The 24,079-nt window shown below is 42.8% G+C and overlaps 2 protein-coding genes across 2 annotated transcripts in view; one reads left to right on the forward strand and one right to left on the reverse strand.

Moving 5' to 3' along the window:
* Positions 1-277: 277 nt before the first annotated feature.
* On the reverse strand, positions 278-20,580 carry rbbp8 (retinoblastoma binding protein 8). The gene is made up of 19 exons (XM_056299768.1): positions 20,547-20,580; positions 16,344-16,521; positions 15,767-15,809; positions 15,522-15,617; positions 14,313-14,413; positions 13,173-13,245; positions 12,080-12,261; positions 11,872-11,967; positions 11,651-11,736; positions 10,313-10,380; positions 7,926-8,220; positions 6,974-7,091; positions 5,626-5,717; positions 4,718-4,826; positions 3,293-3,466; positions 3,116-3,167; positions 1,818-1,905; positions 1,587-1,728; positions 278-730 (listed from the first exon to the last, which is right to left on the reverse strand). Exons 2-19 carry the CDS (start codon positions 16,462-16,464, stop codon positions 648-650), a joined length of 2,019 nt encoding a protein of 672 aa, XP_056155743.1. The 5' UTR covers positions 16,465-16,521; positions 20,547-20,580; the 3' UTR covers positions 278-647.
* An 804-nt stretch (positions 20,581-21,384) lies between these two features.
* Positions 21,385-24,079, forward strand: part of prkdc (protein kinase, DNA-activated, catalytic subunit) — a 90,058-nt gene continuing 87,363 nt past the window's right edge. The window contains exons 1-3 of the mRNA XM_056299334.1: positions 21,385-21,550; positions 23,183-23,259; positions 23,345-23,449. Coding sequence (XP_056155309.1) covers positions 21,385-21,550; positions 23,183-23,259; positions 23,345-23,449 — 348 coding nt within the window. The remainder of the gene's footprint in view (positions 21,551-23,182; positions 23,260-23,344; positions 23,450-24,079) is intronic.

Genomic DNA, 24,079 nt, shown 5'->3' on the forward strand with positions numbered 1-24,079 from the left:
TGAATGTCTGACTGTCCTCAGCAGATATCATTTGCTGTGATTACTGTATCACCTGAGGACTGCGAGCTCGAGTCAAGAAAGTTGGGTAAACGACCCCATTCAGAAAGCGCTGCTGATATTTACATCCTAGTATTATGTGTCTGTGTAGATTCATTTCGGTCATCCCAGTAATAAGAGCCATCCATCCATACTAGCATTAGTATTTTTGCTTTTCAGACAGCTGAAAGGACGAGAGGGAGACACAGGGAGATTTGATCCATGGCCGGCAGTGCTACACGTTACATGATGGCGGGCTTGGCCAGAAGAACACGGTCACACACCTAGGTTATTACTTTCAACACATTTATTTGTCGAGATATATAGTAAGCACCAAATCAACTGAAATGGCAACACAAATTAACAGGGGTGTTCTAAAGTGCAAAACAAACCAATCAGTCAGATTTTTGTTAATATACCCAGGAAAGGAATAAATATTAGTAATATAAAGAATGCCACAATTGCTCATTTTTACTGTGCTCAAATCTAAGCGGAGGTTTACTGTACTGTAGAGCCAGAAGCTGTAATACACAACACCTCCATCCAGGGACTACGTCAATTCCAGGAGAACTCCTCTTACGTGGAACCAGTCCCCTCCAGATCTGCTGTTCTTAATGCTTCTGGGAGAACAGAGCGTTGAAAGGGTGCCTTCTCCGTAAACGCGCCTGTGGATTTTTCTCCTCCTTGATATAACCTATGACGACAACATATCAGTGTTTAGGATCATACCTTTCCCTCCACGTCAGGGACACATCTGGTTCAAAGCTGGGTCGCAGGTTCACTCAGCTTATGATGCGAATGAGCAAATATGAGCAATCTGACAGATCACAACAAGTATAAGCACAATACAGCCACATCTGCACTATTTCTGCATCAAAATTACATTAGAAAGTCAAATTATACTTTGTACAATGCATTGTAATGCTTTAAGGCAGGTATGATGTGTATGACTTGTATTCTTATAACAATGCGCTAGCAGTATTATAATGAGTACAAGTACTTATAACAAGTACTAGTAGTACTTTGAGTAGTGACAAACTTTTTTTTTCTCGAATTTTCCCTTTTTCTCCCCAGTTGTATCCGGCCGATTACCGATTTCCAAACCATCCCAGTCGCTGCTCCACCCCCTCTGCTGATCCGGGGAGGGCTGCAGACTACCACATGCCTCCTCCGATACATGTGGAGACGCCAGCCGCTTCTTTTCACCTGACAGTGAGGAGTTTCACCAGGGGGATGTAGTGCGTGGGAGGATCACGCTATTCCCCCCAGTTCCGCCCCCTCAAACAGGCGCCCCAACTGCAGTCATGGCCAATTGTGTCTGTAGGGACGCCTGACCAAGCCGGAGGTAACACGGGGATTCGAACCGGTGATCCCCCATGTTGTTAGGCAACAGAATAGACCGCTACGCTACCCGGACACCCCACTAACAAACTTTTTTAAACCAATCATACTTTTACTACCTGCAGTCAAAGCCAAAATTGAAATTCAAGTATATGTGGATTTAGTCCGGATTTGTATTGTGAAACCATAGTGAAGGGGGACTGAGTTACCTCTCTCAATGCAGGTTTGAGTAGACGGGAATCCAACTTCCCAAAAGTTCTCAGGAGTAGATGGAGGAACATACAGAAACCGGTGCCTCGAACACGCAGATAACTTTTTTTGTCTTTCCTCCGCTGGAAGATGGCTGTAATACTGCAGGAAGGCAGGCGTGTTTGAATATGAGAAATATGGAAATCAGACAGTTTACTGTCCTTTAAAAAGAGCAATGAAACAAAACTTACAACGTCACACTCCTTGCATGTGCTGCCCTTGAGCTTTCTCCTCTCCTCTTTCTTCCGAATGACCGCCACGTGTGCAAACGTCGGGGCTCTGATGGAGAGAGTTGACCGTGTGGTCAGAATGAGCTCAGAAACCTGCTGAGGATGCTTGGTCCAATAGGAGACAGTAATGTCCTACATGATGAGAATGACTGATGATGTTTGCCGTTGCCGGGGCAGCCAAACCGTGCCACACCAAGGTCTGAATTAACCATCACTTTAGACTTTAACCATGAATATTACATATTGAACTGTGTTATATCCTCTGAAACGGTTGAATGGATTCTCACCAAATTTTGTAAGCAGGTGAGTCTTGGACTGAGGGGCAACTGATTAGATTGGTGTGAAATTCTGTATATGTTTAGAGCTATTCTGACTTTTGTTGCAAAAAAAATAAAAAAATCTATAGAAACCAATTGTGGTTTGGACTCTCTTAGGATGAAGAGGATGGCATCAAAACTCAATTCATAAAACCAGTTGGAACCACTGAAACTCCCTCGACTACACTTTCAATTTTAACCCATGTTTTCTTCAGGAAATTAACCTTATAGTTTTAAGAACCACAACATTTGGGTTTGGGATGGTATTCGAGGATACCCGTTGAGCCTTGGGCGGAGGTTTGTGCTCTCATTCTCTATTAAAACGCAGATGAGTGCATCTGGGATTAGAGAACAGTTGCGTAGGGACGTTGCAGTGAGGACGCATTTTGACAGGAGTTGTACATTTGTTAATTTATGTCAGATAACCCTCAGGAAGCCTCATGGGTGCTTCATCAAACAATACTGAGGATATTCACATCAAATTGTGTATTGGTGAAATGACTCATTCATTTGCATGCAAAAAAAGTTATGGGGAAACAACTACAAATGAAAATCAAAGCCGGCACATGAACGAACGATTATAATACAGTGAGGGATATAAGGACAGTATAACCTACACATGAATACGGCTGCAGTTTCATTAAACGGTTTTTTATCATTTTAATCTGTCCATCTGTATGTCTGACATTACTTTATAAGAACTCAGCAGTAATATCCAGCTAACATATAAGCTATGCTGATGACATACTGCTAGTTGGGTTATGATATTTTTAACAACTAAGCAACATGATTAGACATGACTAGATAATTTCTGGCTTCGGAGCATTATTCAATAAATCATAGACCACCCTCCCCCCCATATCAATGAGCGAGCTGCCACTTTCACTTCTACAATATCTAATGATCTGCGCTAACCTCCAAAGGCTAATGAGTTTTTCTCACCCTGCTTTCTTTTCTTCACTGTGAATTTCACTGATCTCAGGAGGGCAGGGCTCTGTATGAGAGAGAGAGAGAGAGAGAGAGAGAGGAAGGGGGGGGGGCTCTGTATAAGATTTGAAATTGAGTCTCAGTCCGTTAATAAGGTGTTAACCACAGTTCCACTTGAAAGAAAAGGCCTACCGTCATCTTTTTTCTCATCGTCATCACCATCATCATCATCATCATCATCATCATCATCATGGCCACCACAGGGCTTGCTTTGGTTTAATTGTGTGCTGGTGCAAGACATGTACTCCCCATAGGCTGTGGTGTCGAACATCTTATCCAAACTGTCAGTGGCCTTCTGACCCAGTCCTTGAAAGGAACAGGCGAAATTAAATACATAGAGGTACCTTTAACTTAGAGCGTTTGCATCTTAGTGCAAAAGACGCACACTTCAACATCAGAATCTAGTTGTTGAAGTATGAAAATTTGTTCCAACCTTTGTCGTAGATGTATGTGACCCAACAGCAACCATTTAACCAACGAAATGAAAGAGAATTCAATCAACATCTAGCACTTCATTACATTACAGTCATTTAGCCAACGCTTTTATCCAAAGCGACTTACAATGAGTGCATTTAACGTAGGAAATCAGGAGAACTACTAGTCATCAGAGGTCATAAGTGCATCTAAACAAGCATCTAAGAGCAAAACCAGTGCTAAAGTAAAAGTACAAGAAGGAGATTTTTTTTGTTTTTTGAAAGTGCTAAGAACATGTAACAGGGTAGTAGTTCTTAAAGAGGTGAGTTTTCAACCTGCGCCGAAAGATGGGCAGCGACTCGGCTGTCCTGACATCAGTGGGGAGTTCATTCCACCGCTGTGGGGCCAGGACAGAACAGAGCCGTGACCGGGTTGATCGGCAGCAGGGGCCTCTGAGCGACGGGGCAACCAGGCGTCCTGAGGCAGCAGAGCGAAGTGGTCGGGCGGGGGTGTAGGGCTTGACCATGGCCTGGAGATAGGAAGCAGCTGTTCCTTTCACTGCCCTGTAGGCCAGCACCAGAGTCTTAAACTGGATGTGAGCAGCTACTGGGAGCCAGTGTAGGGACATGAGAAGGGGAGTTGTGTGGGAGAACTTAGGGCGGTTGAACACCAGACGAGCTGCAGCTTTCTGAACAAGCTCCAGAGGTCTGATGGCCGACGCCGGGGCGCCAGCAAGGAGTGAGTTGCTGTAGTCCAGCCGGGAGATGACCAGAGCCTGGATGAGCACCTGTGCCGTGTCGTCGGTGAGGAATGGGCGAATCCTCCTGATGTTATAGAGGAGAAATCTGCAGGAGTGAGCAACCGATGCAACGTGTGCAGCAAACGACAGTTGGTCATCCAGGATCACACCCAGATTCCTCACAGTCCGAGTTGGCGTCACCACGGTGTTGTCAATGGTGATGGCCAGGTCTCGGTGCGGGCAACCTTTCCCCAGGAGGAACATCAGCTCTGTCTTGTCCAGATTGAGCTTCAGGTGGTATGTCGCCATCCACAGTTCATCTATTAAGTTCTAACTAATTAATTAAAAGTTCATCAGAACATGGCAGTATGCGGTGAGTCTACAGGTTGTTTAATAAGAGTTACCTGACATGCTGTTTTCCTCGTTTCGACTCTTTGCTGCCTGACGTTGGAGTAAAGTGTGACTGACGAAGGTGCAGTCGGTATCCATATGCTCCTCACTTTGTGCTCTCTCCTTGTTAAAACACAGGAAAAAAGCCCGGGGTCACAGGCAGTTAATCAGTTAAACTGCCACACAGGTCACAGCTACATAATGACGGTCATTCATACGTTGATATGTGTATTTAAACAAGATTCAATGCTGGTGCAAAGATTGCCATTTAGTATGACTGCTGACTTCAGAACAAATCGGTCCTCTGCTGGATACCTCAAACCTTGCGTGTGTGGTGTGTTTCACGAGCCCAGTTAAGACTTCTAAAGGTCTGAAACCCCAACGCTGGACTGAATCCACCAGGCTTTGTTATACTACCCGAGACATTTTTGAAAATTTTTTCTTAACTATATTCAGTTATATTCAGCTATATCACAAAGCAAAAACAGTCAGTATAAACAACAGTATATGTCGCATTACATGTCCGGTGTGGGAAGATGGCGTTGCAAATTCATGTTTGCAGCGGCCTCACCCAGTACTGATATGGGAAGATGGTGGCACAAATTCACATTTGTGGTAGCCTCACCCAGTACCATCCATGCAGTGTCTTTGTCCACGTCTGTGTCTGCTTGTCTTCGTTTGATGGCTGGAAGAGCTGGTGCTGGATCAGCTGGGAGAGCTTGGTCTGCTGCAAGCTCTCCCAGCTGATCCAGCTCGAGGCAGGGCCGTTTCGTGTGCGCAAGTGCATGAAATGAAATGACAAATCAAGTGTTTCTTATTTCCGATTGATTCTCAACCCTCAATTCCAGTACTGCTGGGATTGAAATAGGAATGGCACACAGGCTAAATGACAGTAGTTGTATTGTGGGGGATTCAATGGTACCTCATCAGAAGTGCAGGACTGTGTATCATACAAAGAGAGGGCTGCTGCTGGGTCCACACTCCACATGGGCGCTGCCTTGTACCCAACCTCAGCTGAGAAAGCAAAGTCAACATGTAAAGCATATCACATCCATTGGTGATTGATGGCTGCAAGGCATATTATTCTCCAAAAATTAAAGCCGCACTAGGTAACTTGATTTTGGCAGCGTTTTTTACATCAACTGCCACAAGATAACTGTAACGTAGCAACAAGACACACGCACATATTTACAAGTGATAGCTCAAAAGACTATCATGGAAGAGGAGAAGCTGTGTTCACAGATGAGGTAAAGTGATACTGCTGTACTTACTAGCGTATGTGCCGTAAAGCAATCCCTACTTTTCCTGAGTGGCTTGGTGCCCGTTGACAGACAAAATGCAAAATGAAAACAAGGCTTTTAGTGAACTGATCTGATGGTGATCGTGTCATTCGCCCATAGACATCACACTATGCCATCATAATAAATTCGATGATATGTCAAAGTAAAAGTTACCTAGCGCTGCTTTAAAAGCATTACGACCTTTTGTCCAGCCCTTCAATGCACCGTTTTTCCTAATATCTGGACCACAACTGGTACAAATGGTTGTAGTTAGTATGTTAACATATGTTAGTATACCATTTTCTAGCTGCAACAACCACTCAAAGCACTTTACAATTAATGCATCACATTACCCATGCGCACACACACCCGTTGCTGGTGTCAACCAGGCAAGGTAACAGCCAGTTCATCTGGAGCAGTTGGGGGTTAGGTGTCTTGCTCATGTTTCTTCCTCAACATTTCTGCCAGGAGGAGCTGAGGATTGAACCAGCAACCCTCCAGCTACCAGATGACCTGCTCTATCTCCTGAGCTACTTCCACCCGAACACCAGTCACAACACCGCAGTCACTCCTATTCAAGTGCAATTATAGGTCTCACATAAATCCTGTTCTTTCCTCTTTGTACTGGTGGTCAGTAGATTTCAGATTCAAGTTGATTCTAAAACTCTTTTCATTACATTTAAGGCTGAACATCGCCTGGTTTTGGTTTACTTAGCAGAGCTACCTGAGCCCTGACAGCAACGCAAGGCCCACTTAGGTCCTCGTCTTGTGGTATTCTGTGCATTCACTGTTTTGTCCCCCCAACATATCAGATCAGATGAGTCTATTGAATACTTTTAACAGCTCCTAAAGATTTACTTAAACAATCATAACTTTTCAGTGGCCCACATACTATCTTTGCAGACAAAAGACCTTGGAACTCATTGCTACTGGGAACAGGTGGGATGAAGACAGAATTCAGATCCTGCAAGTGAGTTTTCTTCCTGTTACCATCATGTCTGTCCATTTCATCCTCTTCTTTATTATCCCTGTTTTTCTTCTTGGTAGTAGAAATTAAAAGGGGACCATTTGGGTGTTGGCTGGGATCTCCGTTTTGTGCTGACCACACCTATGAGATTGTAAAAGGATAGTTTGACATTCAATGACTTATTGTGAATTACGCGGCACAAAATCAATTAACTGTGATGGCCTGGTGGCCTGTCCAGGGTGTCTCCCCACCTCCACCCAATGACAGCTGGGATAGGCTCCAGCATCCCCGTGACCCTAAGAGCAAGATAAGCGGTTTGGATAATGGATGGAAAATCAAATTAATGACCATCCCCTTCAATACACTCAATATTATGGTTCCAAGAAACAAAATACAGAATAATTTTTTCAAAAAGACTGCACTGATTCTTAAGATGGCACACAGAGACTTGGCGGTCTCTACTTCACTGTGTAATTTCCATCTCTGACCACTAGGTGGCAGGTGCAGTATTGTTAACAGGGCTGAACAACAACTGCAGGCATTGCCAGTGCCACACTAGCTATGACTCCGATTACTCAGATTTTATGCATACTGGGGACTTTTATGAAATTTTCCTAAAATTTTGACAAAATATTTAATTATATCACGGTGCTTGTGATACTGTAATATTTTACATTATACTGAATTGTGAGACTTTTATCGTTATATGACTAGTATTGTCAAATTCTTACCCACACACAACCCTATATCATGTAATTTAATATTACAACTTGCCGTGCTATCATTATAATATGCAGTACATTCATTATACCTTTACGTTATGACAAACAAAGGCCACTGGTGTCAAGAAAATCACAATATATTTTATCATTCTTCCCATCAGAGGGTCAATATTGGGGTGGGCCTCGAAACACAAGACTCTAAAAACACCTGTGACATACACATTGCCATAAGCCTTTTCAACACCAAACAAACCTTGTGGTGGGGTGGCTTCTTCTTAGATATAAGATGGCCTGGCGTAGGGAGGGTACGGTTATTCAACTCAGGAGACCGTTGGTCCTCTTTTTGTCTCTCCATTTCTGCCCATACCACACATGATGATTCCTCCTTCTCCTCTTCCTCATGGATAGCTTCCACCTTCTTCCGCTTGGCTTGATGTAAGGAGCCTGCAACTGAATTCTGCTTGAAGCTGGGCAGGAGAGACAGTGACCTTTTCGCAGTTTGTTCTGGACAGTGGATCGAGGAGGATGGGGACGCTGAGTAGTGAGGCCTGTAAACACGTGTGCAACATGAACATTCATTATAAGGCAAATTTAATTTGGCTTGATTGTGTTATTGGACAAGGAAAAATGTGACTTGTGGAAGTAAACATAGTAAGCACACTCACAGTAATAGAAATACTCTGAACAAAAGTTCCATAGGAACTCCATAGGATTTTCTGATGAAGCTCCTTTGTTTGTTATAGGCTGCAATACTTCTAGTATAAACATTTGAATGTTTCTCAGGGGTCTAACAGTACTCTACTTTAGATCAAATGTGCATCTTTTATTAATTTAGAAGAAATTTGCTTGAATTTGAACACACAGTGAATAGTTCTTGATTTTCTATCAGATGTCAGTTGGATGTAGTAGTAGTAGTAGTAGTGGTAGTAGTAATAGTAGTTAGGGCTGTGCAATATGACCAAACTCTCATATCACGATATAGATCATTCATATCATGATAACGATACATATCGCGATATAGATCATTCATATGACGATAACGATACATATCACGATATAGGTTATTCGTATCACAATAGCAATACATATTCACGATTTTCCCCCATTCATTATCTTAACCGCTTATCCTGCTCTCAGGATCATATCATGATACAGGTCATTCATATCACGATAATGATACATATCACGATATATGTCATTTATATCACGATAACGATACATATCACGATACAGGTCATTCATATCACGATAACGATACATATCATAATATATGTCATTCCTATCACAATAACGATACATATCACGATATATGTCATTCATATCGCGATAACGGTACTTATTGCGATATAGGTCGTTCATATCGCGATGATGATACATATCTCAATGTAGGTAATTTATACCACGATAATGATACATATCGCGATATATGTATGTCCTTTATATCATGTAACGATACTTATCACGATATAGGTCATTCATATCACGATAACGATACATATCACAATATAGATCATTCATATCACAAGAAACGATACTTATCATGATATATGTCATTCATATCACCATAATGATACATATCACAGTATAGGTCATTTATATCATGATGATAGATGTCACGATACACATAGGTCCTTTATATCACAATAACGATACTTATCACGATATAGTCATTCATATCACGATAGCGATACATATCACGATATAGGTCATTCATTTCACGATGACAATACATATCATGATATAGGTCGTTCATATCATGATACGATACATATGGTAAAGGTCGTTCATATCACGATGGTGATACATATCACGATATAGCACATTTTCTGTAAATTCAATGAATAAATAGTTTATATAAAATGACCACATGGAAAGGCCTATTTCTTACTACATTTTGAATTATATACTCGACAAATAAAAGGTACTTACTCATCATATTTGATAATTTTTCTCCTTTTATTTAGAAACGTTGTGCAAATTTTCAATTAACCATGTAACAAAACATAAAATATTAATATATAAAATATTGAGCACTCGACTGCTTTTGCAGCTCTCAAATGTAGACTCTCTCTGTACTGTTTGACATGATTCTTGCGTAGGTGGTAAAAGAAGCTAGTGGTGTTTGAGTCTGTTGTGGGGAACGGCATGTGGCATATTTTGCAAAGTGCGGTTTTCTGGTCCGGGTCAGACTTTTCATACCCAAACCACGTCCATACAATAGAAAGTAGCCCCTCTTTTAGGTACAAGCTCCTCGTTCTGTCCTGGCTGGTCGGAGTCCTTCTGTTCAGAATTACCCCGTTCTGCGTTACGTTCACTGTCCTCCATGTTTGTTTGTACTGCCTTCATGCAAATTTCCTGCCTGCGTCCACACTGTGCAAAGAGCGCAAAGGGTCGTCCAAATGACGAAAAATATCGCCGTAAAGAGTGTGATTTGCGACACAATGAAATAAATGATAGAGCTTAATATGAAATGATAGACGTTTTCTATCGTCACACGATATATACCGTCATATCGCACAGTGGTAGTAGACTTGCACAGTAGTAGCAGTAGTAGAAAACACTAAAATCAAAATCCTCACCATTCTGAAAAAACAATATATCTAACTGGATGTAATATATCCAAACAGTAGCCATTCTTACCTTAAACTAATCTTGTTCTTTACTGGACGTGCTGAGCTGCTTTGAGGGCCTGCTGTCGGCTTTTTACTCTGAAGATACAAAGAAAAGATAGAAAAGACAACATTTGACTGTATTTTATCTCTAAGTTTGTTTCATAAATGTGAACTATTGTGTCCAAGTCATTGCCATTTACACGCCACACCAATACAGCAGAATGGCACAATCAATGGGATATGATCAACAAAAGGACTTTGAACCCAAATTGCGTTTTTTGTGAGATTAGTTCAGCATTTTCATTATCATCAGCCGCTTCTCCGCGGTCGGGTCGCGGTGGCAGCAAGCTGAGTAGGGCACTCCAGATGTCCCTCTCCCCAGCAACGCCGTCCAGCTCCCCCTGAGGGATCCCAAGACGTTCCCAGGCCAGACTGGACATGTAGTCCCTCCAGCGAGTTCTGGATCTACCCTGAGGTCTAATCCAAGTTTGACGTGCCCGGAAAACCTCCAAAGGAAGGCGCCCAGGAGGCATCCTACTCAGATGCCCGAACCACCTCAACTGGCTCCTTTCGACACGAAGGAGCAGCAGCTCTACTCCGAGCTCCCTCCATCCAAGCTAAATCTCCCTAAATCGCTAAGGCTGAGCCCAGACACCCTATGGAGGAAACTCATTTCAGCCGCTTGTATCCGTGATCTCATCCTTTCAGTCACTTCCCACTGCCCACTTAGTTCAGCATTATTTACTGTCAAACAAAATTGTATCAGGGGGCTTCCGGGTAGCGTAGCGGTCTATTCCGTTGCCTGCCAACACGGGGATCACCGGTTCGAATCCCCGTGTTACCTCCGGCTTGGTCGGGCATTCCTACAGACACAATTGGCCGTGTCTGCAGGTGGGAAGCCGGATGTGGGTATGTGTCCTGGTTGCCCTACTAGCGCCTCCTCTGGTGGGTTGGGGCGCCTGTTCGGGAGGGAGGGGGAACTGGGGGGAATAGTGTGATCCTCCAACACGTCCCCCTGGAGAAACCCTTCACTGTCAGGTGAAAAGAAGCGGCTGGTGACTCCACATGCATCGGAGGAGACATGTGGTAGTCTGCAGCCCTCCCCGGATTGGCAGAGGGGGTGGAGCAGCGACCAGGAAGGCTAGGAAGAGTGGGGTAATTGCCCGGACACAATTGGGGAGAAAAAAAAAATGCATCAAATTCATGAGACATAGGAAAGGTTATGTTTCAAATTAATAACTGCACCGATTTTGGGCTAAACGTAGGTTTGGATAAGAGACATATTTCTATGACATTAAAAACTTATATGATACATGTGTCATCACTGCTTTAGGGTACATATATCTGTTTAAATGTCAGTACTTACGTAGTCAGAGTCACTCCCCAGCCTATCAGGAAGGTCTAGAGCACAAGTTTCTGCAACCAGTTCCACTTCCAGATTATGATTGACAGCTGAAACAAGACAAAAAAAACAAACCACGATTTCTGACAGTGCCTACATTTGATATCAGTTTCCATCACTCTTATTCACTACAATCATTACACAGCTATGTAAAACTAATGGAAGGACTGTGAATAAACCCATACGTGAGGTCGGGGATGCATCCAGCTCACATGTGTTGGGCACGAGTACGACTGCTTCTCCATGGCTCTTTGAAAGTTTTAGAGGCTCTTTGTTTGGTTCTGCCACAAGACAACATAACTCAGTTAATGGACCCCTTTTACATGGATGCCATAGCAAGATAAGAGATATCAAAATGGCTTTTTGATTGCCTGCGTTTCAAGTGAGGCTGACCGTTAAAGAACGAGCTGGGAGACTGAAGCAAAGGCGTCTCTGCATGGCGAGCTTGTTTGCCTTGGCCATTCTTTTTGCGTCTCTTCAGTTTGTTTGCCAGCGGCAGTGAGTTTTGCAGGAGCGGTGAGTCTGGGATCACACCCTCTTCTTGTTCTGGGGAAAAGGTGTGCTGAGACTCAGCGCTGTAAAAAAACAAAAACGAAAAACGCCAACAGTATTCAAAAGAACCTATCAAACAGTTTCTACAAACACAGAAACCTCCTAAACTGACTTTGTGGACTGTCGACAGCTCCGACAACAACATGGAAAGATTAATTAAACAATGCTGTTGTACAGTCACTTTGGACCGGAGAATCAGTAAACTGGAAGAAATGATTTACATAAATATGGATTTTAAAGAATTTTTTTTTTGCGGAATTTCTCCCCTTTTTTTCTCCCCAACTGTACCCGTCCAATTACCTGACTCTTCCGAGCCGTCCCGGTCGCTGCTCCACCTCCTCTGCTGAGCCGGGGAGGGCTGCAGACTACCACATGCCTCCTCCGATACATGTGGAGTCACCAGCCACATCTTTTCACCCGACAGTGAGGAGTTTCACCAGGGGGACGTTGCGCGTGGGAGGCTCACACTATTCCTCCCAGTCCCCGCCCCCCCCGAACAGGCACCCCGGCTGACCAGAGGAGGCACTAGTGCAGCGATCACGACACATACCCACATTCGGCTTCCCACCCGCAGACACAACCAATTGTGTCTGTAGGGATGCCCGACCAAGCCGGAGGTAACACGGGGATTCGAACGGGCGATCCCTGTGTTGGTAGGCAACGGAGTAGACCGCTATGCTACCCGGAAACCCATAACTACGGATTTTAATAGCACAATAGCTCAGGCAAATATTTCTACTGCTTCAAACCACAAACGAATTACAAAAGGGCATGACCAGTCTGAACTCACCTGAACGCACAATTAACACATAAAACACTAACCAAAATAAATCATGTAACGGAAGTTGTATATGACCTTCCATATAATGTGACAATAAAGTGGGGGGAAAAAAGCATATGGATGTGTAGGATTATCACGGTCAAAAGAGCTTACAGAGATGCTTGCAGTTTTTCCAGTTGCTCATTCAGCTTTCCATTTTCATCCTGAAGGCTGATCTTCTCGCTTTCTGCTCAACAAATGACAAACCACAGACTGATGTTACAGAAACATCAACGCAAATAACGTTAAACATTACGAAATCTGAGCTGTGGATAATGGTTCGTGTTCAGACATATCACTGTAGATGACGAAACAGGCCTAACACAGGTTGACAGACTGTGTAATTGACTGTGGATCACATGATCATTCATAATTGGCTGATCAATCTCAGGATATGCAACTGCCCTAAGAGGTTCAGTTAACACTTCACCGTAGAAGCTGACAATCAAACCTCAGCTATTCCCTCCTTGGGAAGGAGGTAACTACAGGTGCATCTCAAAAATTAGAATATTGTGGAAAAGTTCATTATTTTCCGTAATTTAATTCAAAAAGTGAAACTTTCCTATATTCTAGATTCATTACACATAAAGTGAAATATGTCAAGCCTTTTTTGCTTTAATCTTGACGATTACGGCTTACAGTTGACCCCAAGTATTTAAACTCATATGCCTTAGTCACCTCCACTCCTCGCGTCCTCACCATTCCACTGTCCTCCCTTTCATTCACGCATAGGTATTCCATCTTGCTCCTACTGAGTTTCATTCCTCTTCTCGCCAGTGCATACCTCCACCTCTCCAAGCTCTCCTCAACCTGCTCCCTACTCTCACTACAGATCACAATGTCATCCGCAAACATCATAGTACACGGAGAATCCTGCTTGATCTTGTCCGTCAACCTGTCCATCACCACTGCAAACAAGAAAGGGCTCAGAGCCGATCCTTGACGTAATCCCACCTCCACCTTGAACCCAGCCATCATTCCTACCACACACCTCACCGCTGTCACACTTCCCTCATACATAGCCTGCACCACTCCTACATACTTCTCTGCAACTCCCAACTTCCTCATACAATACCACACTTCCTCTCTCAGCACCCTGTCATATGCTTTCTCTTAATCCACAAAGACACATTGTAACTCCTGTTCAACTGTTCCTACATATTGTCTGTTATTTCCTAGTTAGAAGTGAGTTTCTGTACCTGGGCCGGTCAGTGCTCCGTGTGGACACATAATAAGAACAGTAGGTATACTCACTGAGCCCGGCGATTAGGTGCAGAGCCTTTTCAATCTCTTGCTCTTTGTTTCTCACGCACTCCTCTAAGATGGCACATTGATCACAAATGCCAGCCCGCAGCCTAGAAGCACAGTGGAAGAGCTAATTCATCTGTCATATCCACAAACTGTTGTACTTGCTCTTATGAAAAGAAATGTTAGCCTGGTTTGAATTCTTCTGGATTTGTAGAGGAAAAACTGTACATAGCTCTGCCTTCAGTACTTCTCTACTCGATAAAAGTTTCATGTCAAACTAGCGCTGACTAAACTAATGTTTAGTCTAGTTTCACAACTGTTTGTGCTATTCTCATTAAAACTCTTCCTTGTTCTTTTCATTGGATAAACTAACTTGAGGCAGTGAGGCTTTCTTGGACGTGACCTACTTCATCTCTGTTGTTGTTCTCACCCGCCCAATGATTATTAATGAAACATTTCTGGTGCAAAAACACTGCATGAATACAAATAGGAAAAAGGCTGTTTAAAAATTAATGATAAATCTAAATAAAAACTTCTGTTGGTGATTACTTAGACAGCATGTAAAAATCTTTTTGCTCTGACAGTGTGATTTTAAGAAAGCTTTCTCTGTCTTTATGCATGCTAAATAATCCAGGTAAGAAAATCAAAGAACACATGTGGACACAACATTTATTGAGAGAGAAACATTTCATCACTCATCTAAGTGCCCCCACCATCAAAAAAGACATGCATGTTAGGGTTAATACTCCCGTCTGTGCCCTTGACCAAGGCATGGCAAGACGAACTGGAGTTGGTCCCCAGGTGCGGCACAATTGCTGCCCACTGCTCCTAGCTACACAGCTAGGATGGGTTAAATGCAGAGCGTAATTTACCTACGGGGATCAATACAGTATATCGTAAATCAAATCAAAATCACTGTATTGTTTAGAAGGGTGGGGATACCTGCAGTCACTTGAGACTGAAGAGGTCACTTAGATGAGTGATGAAACGTTTCTCTCTCAATATACCTTGCACCCAGATGAACTGATTCAACTTCCCGTGAAAGCTTTCTCTGTATTCAGATTTACTTTTACATCGGCACACACTATATGTAGATGTTTTCTAATGAGACTAGTCTCCTCTTAATTGGCACGAGTCAATGGAAAAAAAAACTCTAAAAGTTATCTGAGGACTGAGGGGTGTGAAGTAAAATGAAGCAGCCATGCTGAGACTCGCCTTTCCTCCAACAGGCTGATGGTGTCCTGCAGGGTTTTGTGTTGCTCCTTCAGCTGCTGATTACGGCTGTAAAACTCCTCTAGTCTCTGCGCATCTCTACACAACACAAAATCCCACCAGTTCAGTTTATTGGGACAAGAATTAAATTTACTCCGCAATCAGATTTATCATCATTATTGCTCTTAATTGCATCAGTATTATTAGCACCATTTGCATTATTGTCATTATTGGTCCAATATACTTACAAACAGCGCTCTTTCTTAAGCTTGCCTACTTTTGTCCACAGTTCTGAAAAAGAACCATAAACCATAACACAGTGTAATCTGAAATACAGTATGAATAAGTTGCATTTCATTTTAAGAAGCCCAATACGTTCTTGACGATTTCTAATTCCTGAAACCTGTCATTTCTTTATATTTAGGTGGAGTTTTACCTCCTGCTGTTAAACTAGAGACAGCGACTGTATTGAATAGGAAAGCATCACAAACCAAAGAAATCCTCTGATAAATTCTTATCATACCAACAACATCTGCTTAACTATGGGAGGAAACAGACACACCTGGGGGAGGGAAGACAGGGAAAAAGAAAGAAATGTAGGAAAGAAGGAAGGCAGAAAGAAAAGAACAGTGGAAGGAAATTTGGCACAAACGTCTGAGGGTATTTCAGTTTATCACTCAGACAGAGGAGAAAAAAAAAGTAACTTCATAAAGCTATAAGTTGCACAACTCTTACAGTTTCAAATAATTTCCCTAAAAGCATTGTGATCAATTTACAAGCTTGTCTGGGACATGTCTAGTGGCTTGGAAAAGTAATTTTCACTACCTCGAAGTGCATTTTGGTGGCACTCTGCTAGCTGACTCAATAAACTTCCAAAGAGGTCGCTGACTTCCATTGCTTCGTTGGATGCAGGGGTGCTGCTGCAGCTTTGACCAGAAATGTTCATTTTTCTGCTCACAGCGGGACCTGCAGCCCAAACACCTGCAACTGTGTGGCCTAAGCTCTGTTTAGAGTGAAGAAGATCAGTGTTAGCATGCTGGACCCCAGTTTCTAAAATACAATCTCAAATTTTACAAATTTTAATCTAAGTGTAGTCAAAGAGTAATCTACCTGTCAAAATACACTACCTTGTATTACTTATGGTAACGCTGCAGGTGTCTAACCGGTTTTTAAATATTTCAATGGCTATTAAGTAATTTTGATCAATCAACTGCACAGATGGCTGGAAGTTATGGGACGGACTCTAAACTGGACTGTGGAGTTGGAGGGTTACGATCCGTGGTTGAACGTTTTGCTGACAACGAGACAATGTGGTTTAATGTTGTCACAAAGACTCTGTCAATCATTCCACCATGGATTGAACTCTGGGTCCAGACTTTTTTCTAACCTGGCCCCAAAACAGTGGAACGAAATCCCGGGTCTTCGTCAGTACTACTAACTCACTTACTTCCTTCAAGAAGACCTAAAAACTTTCCTCTTCCAATGCCAATCTAATCATTAGATGGTCGCTAAGAAAGATTTGTAAACTGCCTCGTAGCACTTTGCAGCTAAAACTACTACTGATGTCAGCTATTACTATTGCTGTCTTACTTAAACACCGCTATTAGTCTGTCTTTGGTTGATGATGTTTTGAATGTTCCGAGAAAATTGCGCACACGTGTTTATTTCTCAAATTGGACCTTTCTTCATCTTCATCCTTATTCATTTTACAATTATTACGGTATTAATTTTTTTTCTTACTTTACTATTACTATTTCATTCATTTACCTATACGTGTGTGTGTGTATATATATGTATGTGTGTATATATGTATGTGTGTATATATGTATGTGTGTATATATGTATGTGTGTGTGTATATATATATATACACTACCGTTCAAAAGTTTGGGATCACCCAAACAATTTTGTGTTTTCCATGAAAAGTCACACTTATTCACCACCATATGTTGTGAAATGAATAGAAAATAGAGTCAAGACATTGACAAGGTTAGAAATAATGATTTGTATTTGAAATAAGATTTTTTTTACATCAAACTTTGCTTTCGTCAAAGAATCCTCCATTTGCAGCAATTACAGCATTGCAGACCTTTGGCATTCTAGCTGTTAATTTGTTGAGGTAATCTGGAGAAATTGCACCCCACGCTTCCAGAAGCAGCTCCCACAAGTTGGATTGGTTGGATGGGCACTTCTTTGAGCAGATTGAGTTTCTGGAGCATCACATTTGTGGGGTCAATTAAACGCTCAAAATGGCCAGAAAAAGAGAACTTTCATCTGAAACTCGACAGTCTATTCTTGTTCTTAGAAATGAAGGCTATTCCATGCGAGAAATTGCTAAGAAATTGAAGATTTCCTACACCGGTGTGTACTACCCCCTTCAGAGGACAGCACAAACAGGCTCTAACCAGAGTAGAAAAAGAAGTGGGAGGCCGCGTTGCACAACTGAGCAAGAAGATAAGTACATTAGAGTCTCTAGTTTGAGAAACAGACGCCTCACAGGTCCCCAACTGGCATCTTCATTAAATAGTACCTGTTAGAGCCTGTTTGTGCTGTCCTCTGAAGGGAGTAGTACACACCGGTGTAGGAAATCTTCAATTTCTTAGCAATTTCTCGCATGGAATAGCCTTCATTTCTAAGAACAAGAATAGACTGTCGAGTTTCAGATGAAAGTTCTCTTTTTCTGGCCATTTTGAGCGTTTAATTGACCCCACAAATGTGATGCTCCAGAAACTCAATCTGCTCAAAGAAGTGCCCATCCAACCAATCCAACTTGTGGGAGCTGCTTCTGGAAGCGTGGGGTGCAATTTCTCCAGATTACCTCAACAAATTAACAGCTAGAATGCCAAAGGTCTGCAATGCTGTAATTGCTGCAAATGGAGGATTCTTTGACGAAAGCAAAGTTTGATGTAAAAAAAATCTTATTTCAAATACAAATCATTATTTCTAACCTTGTCAATGTCTTGACTCTATTTTCTATTCATTTCACAACATATGGTGGTGAATAAGTGTGACTTTTCATGGAAAACACGAAATTGTTTGGGTGATCCCAAACTTTTGAACGGTAGTGTATATATATATATATATATATATATATATATATATATATATATATATATATATATATATACTATTATTATCATTTTGGCTGAATCTGATAGTTTTTCCCTAACTATTGACAATTCTATAGCTCCTCCATCACCTCAGGTTAAGAGTCTGGATGTCATCCTGGACAGCACATGATCTTTTGAAGCTCATATCAACAATGTTACTCGGTCTGCATACCATACTTCCACCTATGCAATATGAAACGTCTTCGCCCGTCACTTCAGCCTAACAGCACCGCCATACTCACTCACACCATGGTTACATCCCATATTGACTACTGCAATTTTATCTTCTTTGGTTTTCCCCTCAAGTGTCTTCATAAACTTAAATTGGTCAAGAATTCAGCTGCCCGTATCATTACCAGAACTCCTCACATAGATCATATCACTCTTGTTCTTCAGCAACTCCATTGGCCCCCTGTTAAATACTGTATTGACTTCAAGATCCTGCTCCTCATCTTTAAGGCCCTTAATAACCTAGCTCCTTCGTAGCTTTCTGAACTCCTTATCCACACGCCCTCCTGCACTCTCAGATCCTCTTCTGCTCTCCAACTCACTACACCATCAGCCCACTTGGCTACCATGGGGACTAGAGCCTTCAGTCATTCTGCCCCCCCATCTATGGAACTCTCTCCCACAAGACATTCACAACACTGACTCTTTCAACCTTCAAATCCCATCTCAAAACATACCTTTTCAAACTGGCATATTCAGTCTGACCCCACGCTTCATTGAGTTTTGTGCTGATGATGATTTTATACTTATCTGTTGTATTGACTTTTTCTTGTCTACCCTATCTCGTTTTGATTCTATGCTGTCTGATAGTACTGCTTGTTTTTTTTTTTAACTGTTTTCTGTAAGGTGTCCTTGAATGCTCTGACAGGCACCCCTAAATAAAATGTGTTATTATAATTATTTCTAATTTCTTTTCTTTCTGACTCCGTTGCCTCTATTATGGCCCTTGTCTAGTGGAGGGGGGGGGTCTTGGGATATTATTACCTTATCATGTTGAACCTTTTTTTCTCTTATCCTTGATAATTCAACATCACATTTTCTACTGAAAACTACTGTGTATAATGAGAAAACCAATAAAAACAAACTGTTAAAAAAAGTTGTACCTTTGCGCGCTCCTTTTACTTACTGTTATGGCGATGACACCAGTTATACTGACGTGTGTCAGTGTAAGTAGTCTATTGATTCTCCTATTCGCCACCTCTTGGGGATTTAGGCGCACTTACACTAAATGACACGACACGCACTCTTTCTTATCGCATTACTACTATTTGGCAAATAACCTACTGTGATATGATTACCTTTTAGCCGATGAACTAGTACTGCAACTACTTCACATAGTATTACAAAGATACGATTACTGCATAGCAAATATGCTGCATCTACTCCTGCCTCATGTAGCACTTGACTACGTAGCCCAGTCCTCATGGACCCCCCTATCCTGCATATTTTCTTTGCAACCCTGAATAGGTACCGGTTTGTAGCTATTCAACCAATCAGCAATGAATTTTGTCAGACGTCGCACACCTTGCATAATTAAGTGCTGCGAGATGATTGGTCGAGTAAGTACAAGCGGGGCTACCTATGCAGGGTTGCAATGAAAACCTGCAGGATGGGGGGGGGGGGGTCCTTGAGGACTGGGTTGAGAAACACTGACTGTCGTAGCCGGTCCATTTTGCCAGTCTACCACATCCCTCGGCTATGTTGTAAATTGCGCAGCTTCGTGTCTCCACACAATGTTAAACCCGAATTTTGAAAAAAAGGAGTTAAATCGGAATCATGTTAAATCAGTTTATGGTCAAATCGGAATCAGGCCACGTAGGGTTTCGCGGCTCTCTCAGTAGAAGAATAACAACACTACAACACAACAATGGCGAACTAAAGCAAAGACGTTGAAAATCGCAATTTCCTTACCGACCCGTTTACTTGGCCGGTTCTGTACTTGGCCGGTTCTGTACTTGGCCGGTTCTCCTCGAGGTGTGACGGTGTTTCCTTTGATGTCCGCTCAGCCTGCCAAGTCGACCCGAAGCCGGCCTCCGAACCGCGGGTTCGCCGTTTCACAACAACCGCGCGGCCGAACGGCATGCTGGGAAAAGAGCTCTTTCGCCGCAGCCGATTGGTCAGTGCAAAAGGCGCGAACTTCCGTATTTACCTTTTTTTTATTTCTATTTTCAGACTTCCGGGCAGAATGGCATTATTTATAGCTGACCTCTGGGGGGTCCAGTTGCCCACCCGGCCCACTCAACCGGTAATTAGTCCAGCCTCGCAAAAGACAGGACGCTAAAGCGGAAGTCAAGACCGCGGGGCGGGTTCACCTTCAAAATAAAAGTGCACAACTTGACCAGTTTGCGTTTGAAACGAAACTCCGGGAAAACGGGGCGGCCGATGCGTTCGTATCTGTGTCTCCGATTCCAGAGGCAGTTTCGTTGTTTTCTTTCTCTTCCCACGCAGAAATAAATGCCGCGTTAAAGGACGTTTCGGAGTAGATTGTTATGTCGATCTGCCGTAATTTCCCCCTTTAAATTCACTTCGAAGACTTATTGTGAAAGCGGGCTCTACCGGAAGTATCCCTCCCGGCCGCTTTTTTTTGACAGCCTCGACCAAACAAACGCTCCCCCAGCGTGGCGACGGTGTTGTGAGGGGGGGGATACCGACTTCCAGCGCCGCCCTCCTCCTCCACCTCTGTGATGGCAGTCTAGGTCTACTTTTTGTTTTGTTTTGTTGTTGTTGTGGTGGGTTGCCGATCGAAGCCATGTCCTCATCAAACAGCAGCGTGGATGGAGGAGTTCACGGGCTCCTTCTTAAACTCCATCGGTGCCTTTCAGACGAGGACGTCCGAGACGCGGCTTTGAAGTGTCACGACATTGTCGGTGATTTGGGACAGGAGTGCATGCTGACACAAGCCCACAATGAACTGAGTGAGAAGCTGCATGACTTCTATTGCAAATCTCTGCCCAAATACTGTTTCTGGTGGTGCTGCTGCTGCAGCTCTAAGCAGACAAGCCTACCTTTCTGCTAATACTTGGGCTAAAGTTGCTCTCCCTGTCAATGTGTTTGTGAGTTATCTAGTCGGATAACGGTGCAGATTCTGGTGTGCAGATTAGGGCCATAGAGTTTGGCCACAGCACTCTTTGCTGGGGTGTTATTTCGTTGCCAGTGTACGTTTATGTGAACCATCAGCTCTCAACCAGTCTGCCGGCACGCCGCCGTTTTCCAAGCGCGGGAACGTTCGGGTTACTGCGCAGAGGTGTAAAAACCCGGTCCAGAAAGTAAAAACCCTAACCGTGTCTTTACTCCACCCATATGCTAAACCATCAGATTGCGCTGACTAGTTCCCCCCCGAATCAGCCGGTTTAATACATGGATGGAGTAAAGACACGGTTAGGATTTTTTACTTTCTGGACTGGGTTTTTACATCTCTGGACTTACTCGATGATTGTACTTCATAAGTTAATATTTGCCGTTGTGTCCCTCTCGTAGAAAGGTCGTTGAGATGATCTCAATCGCCCGACAATGGCAACCCAGATACATGTTGTCACTCGCTTCGATCCGTTGACTTTTCAAAAAGCAGACGTGTGCGCTGAAGCGGCGGCTAAGGCACCGTCTCCAAAGTGCTCACAGAGGACCGTTAAGAAAAAAAAAATTGTACCACTAGTTGCATGACATAACTTGCATATAACTTAGAATAGTTTGAATATTTTTAATAATTTTCCCGTTGCAAAGTCTACGCGTTTGCAATTTTTGTCAAAAAATGCGAATCATATAAAATTGCAAAAAAAAGGCACAAGGTTTTTTTTTTTGACAGTGCAGTTTCCCTTAAAGTCAGGCTTTGGTGCTTTGACAAATGTTTTAATTTCCAAAATACTCAAAATTGAGCTTCCTTGAGAGCAATTTGGTTGAATGGCCTTTCTTGTATCCTATTTCTTCCCCCCCCCTGGCATGATTTGAGCAATATTACTGTTTGAAAATACGCAATTTAACAACCTTGTTGGTGAATCAATTGAGAAAATTATAGCTTTTAAAAAGTCCAGGAATCCGTTGTCCTGATTGGCTCAGGGGCAATCCTAATTTTCTAGTGGAGACCGTTCATTGGTTGGGCCCTGAGTAGGTTACGCTAAACCAAATCCCAAAGACACATTTTAAGTTTTAGGATTGCACAGGAACGTTAAGTCACCGTTTTTGAATGTGAGCGACTCTCTTTATAAACGAATCTGTAAAGTTATGCAGTGAGGAGTTTTGAACTTGGCTGACATTTGTATATTTTAAGATCTTTTACATTCCTGTCAACATGATTGGGTTATCAGCACGAGCTCAAAATGGTCCTTAGCATCACTATTCTAGGTACAGGCATCGTTCCTTCATACATCTGGTTGATTTAGCCTGTGTGGTGTTTTGGAGATGAATAGAAAGATTGGGAAAAATCGCCTGTTGGTATTTGTATAGCAGAACTATTGGTAAATAGAATGCAACAGACGCGCTAATAAAAATTAGAGTAATACGTCTATTCTTTTATGTTAGAGTCTAATTGGTTTTGCCATTTTGTGTTAAAGCTTTGCAGACGTCCTTATTGTTTTCAAAAGAATATGGACTGCTCAGCTTCCTCAGAAAGTGCCTGGCATCAGGCGAGGTAAGTGTCCAGAAATGGTAACAAACAAAAATCTCATCGAGCGGCCAGGTTCTTTTGGTAACACCGATATGGTTTTTTTTTTCAGCTCCGGGAGACTAGATGTGAGATCATCTGCTTCCTGGAGAAGTTCATTGAGAGAATGTGTTCCAGCGTGAAAGGTTGGGAGAAGACTTACGCCATCGATATAAGGGCAAGTCCTTCGTTTCATGTCTAATTTACTGTTTAGGGCAGCATGGTGGCGCAGTGGTTAGCGCACTTGCCTCACAGCAAGAAGGTCCTGGGTTCGAGCCGCGGAATAGTCCAACCTTGGGGGTCGTTCCCGGGCATCCTCTTGTGTGGAGTTTGCATCTTCTCCCCATGTCTGTGTGGGTTTCCTCCGGGTGCTCCGCTTTCCTCCCACAGTCCAAAGACATGTAGGACAGGTGAATCGGCCATACTAAATTGTCCCTAGGTGTGTGTGTGTGTGTGTGTGTGTGTCGGCCCTGTGATGGCCTGGCGGCCTGTTCAGGGTGTCTTCCCGCCTGCCGCCCAATTACTGCTGGGATAGGCTCCAGCATCCCCTGAGAGCGGGATAAGCGGTTTGGATAATGGATGGATTTACTGTTTGACCAGTTAAAGTAAAGCACCGCAGTGTGAAAAGTGACAAAATTCTTCACTACTCGTAAAAATATGAAGACGTTAAGCCTCCTGCACTCAAAGCAGGCACTATGAGGAACTTTTAATTCATTTTCACCCAAGCCTAGCCTTCTTATTTTAGATTTCCAGAGCTAATGGAAGTTTGACATGTTTTGAGGGGATTTGATGGTATTTCTTTATGATC

This window comes from Lampris incognitus, chromosome 19 (genome assembly GCF_029633865.1).
Source record: "Lampris incognitus isolate fLamInc1 chromosome 19, fLamInc1.hap2, whole genome shotgun sequence".
Lineage (NCBI taxonomy): Eukaryota > Metazoa > Chordata > Actinopteri > Lampriformes > Lampridae > Lampris > Lampris incognitus.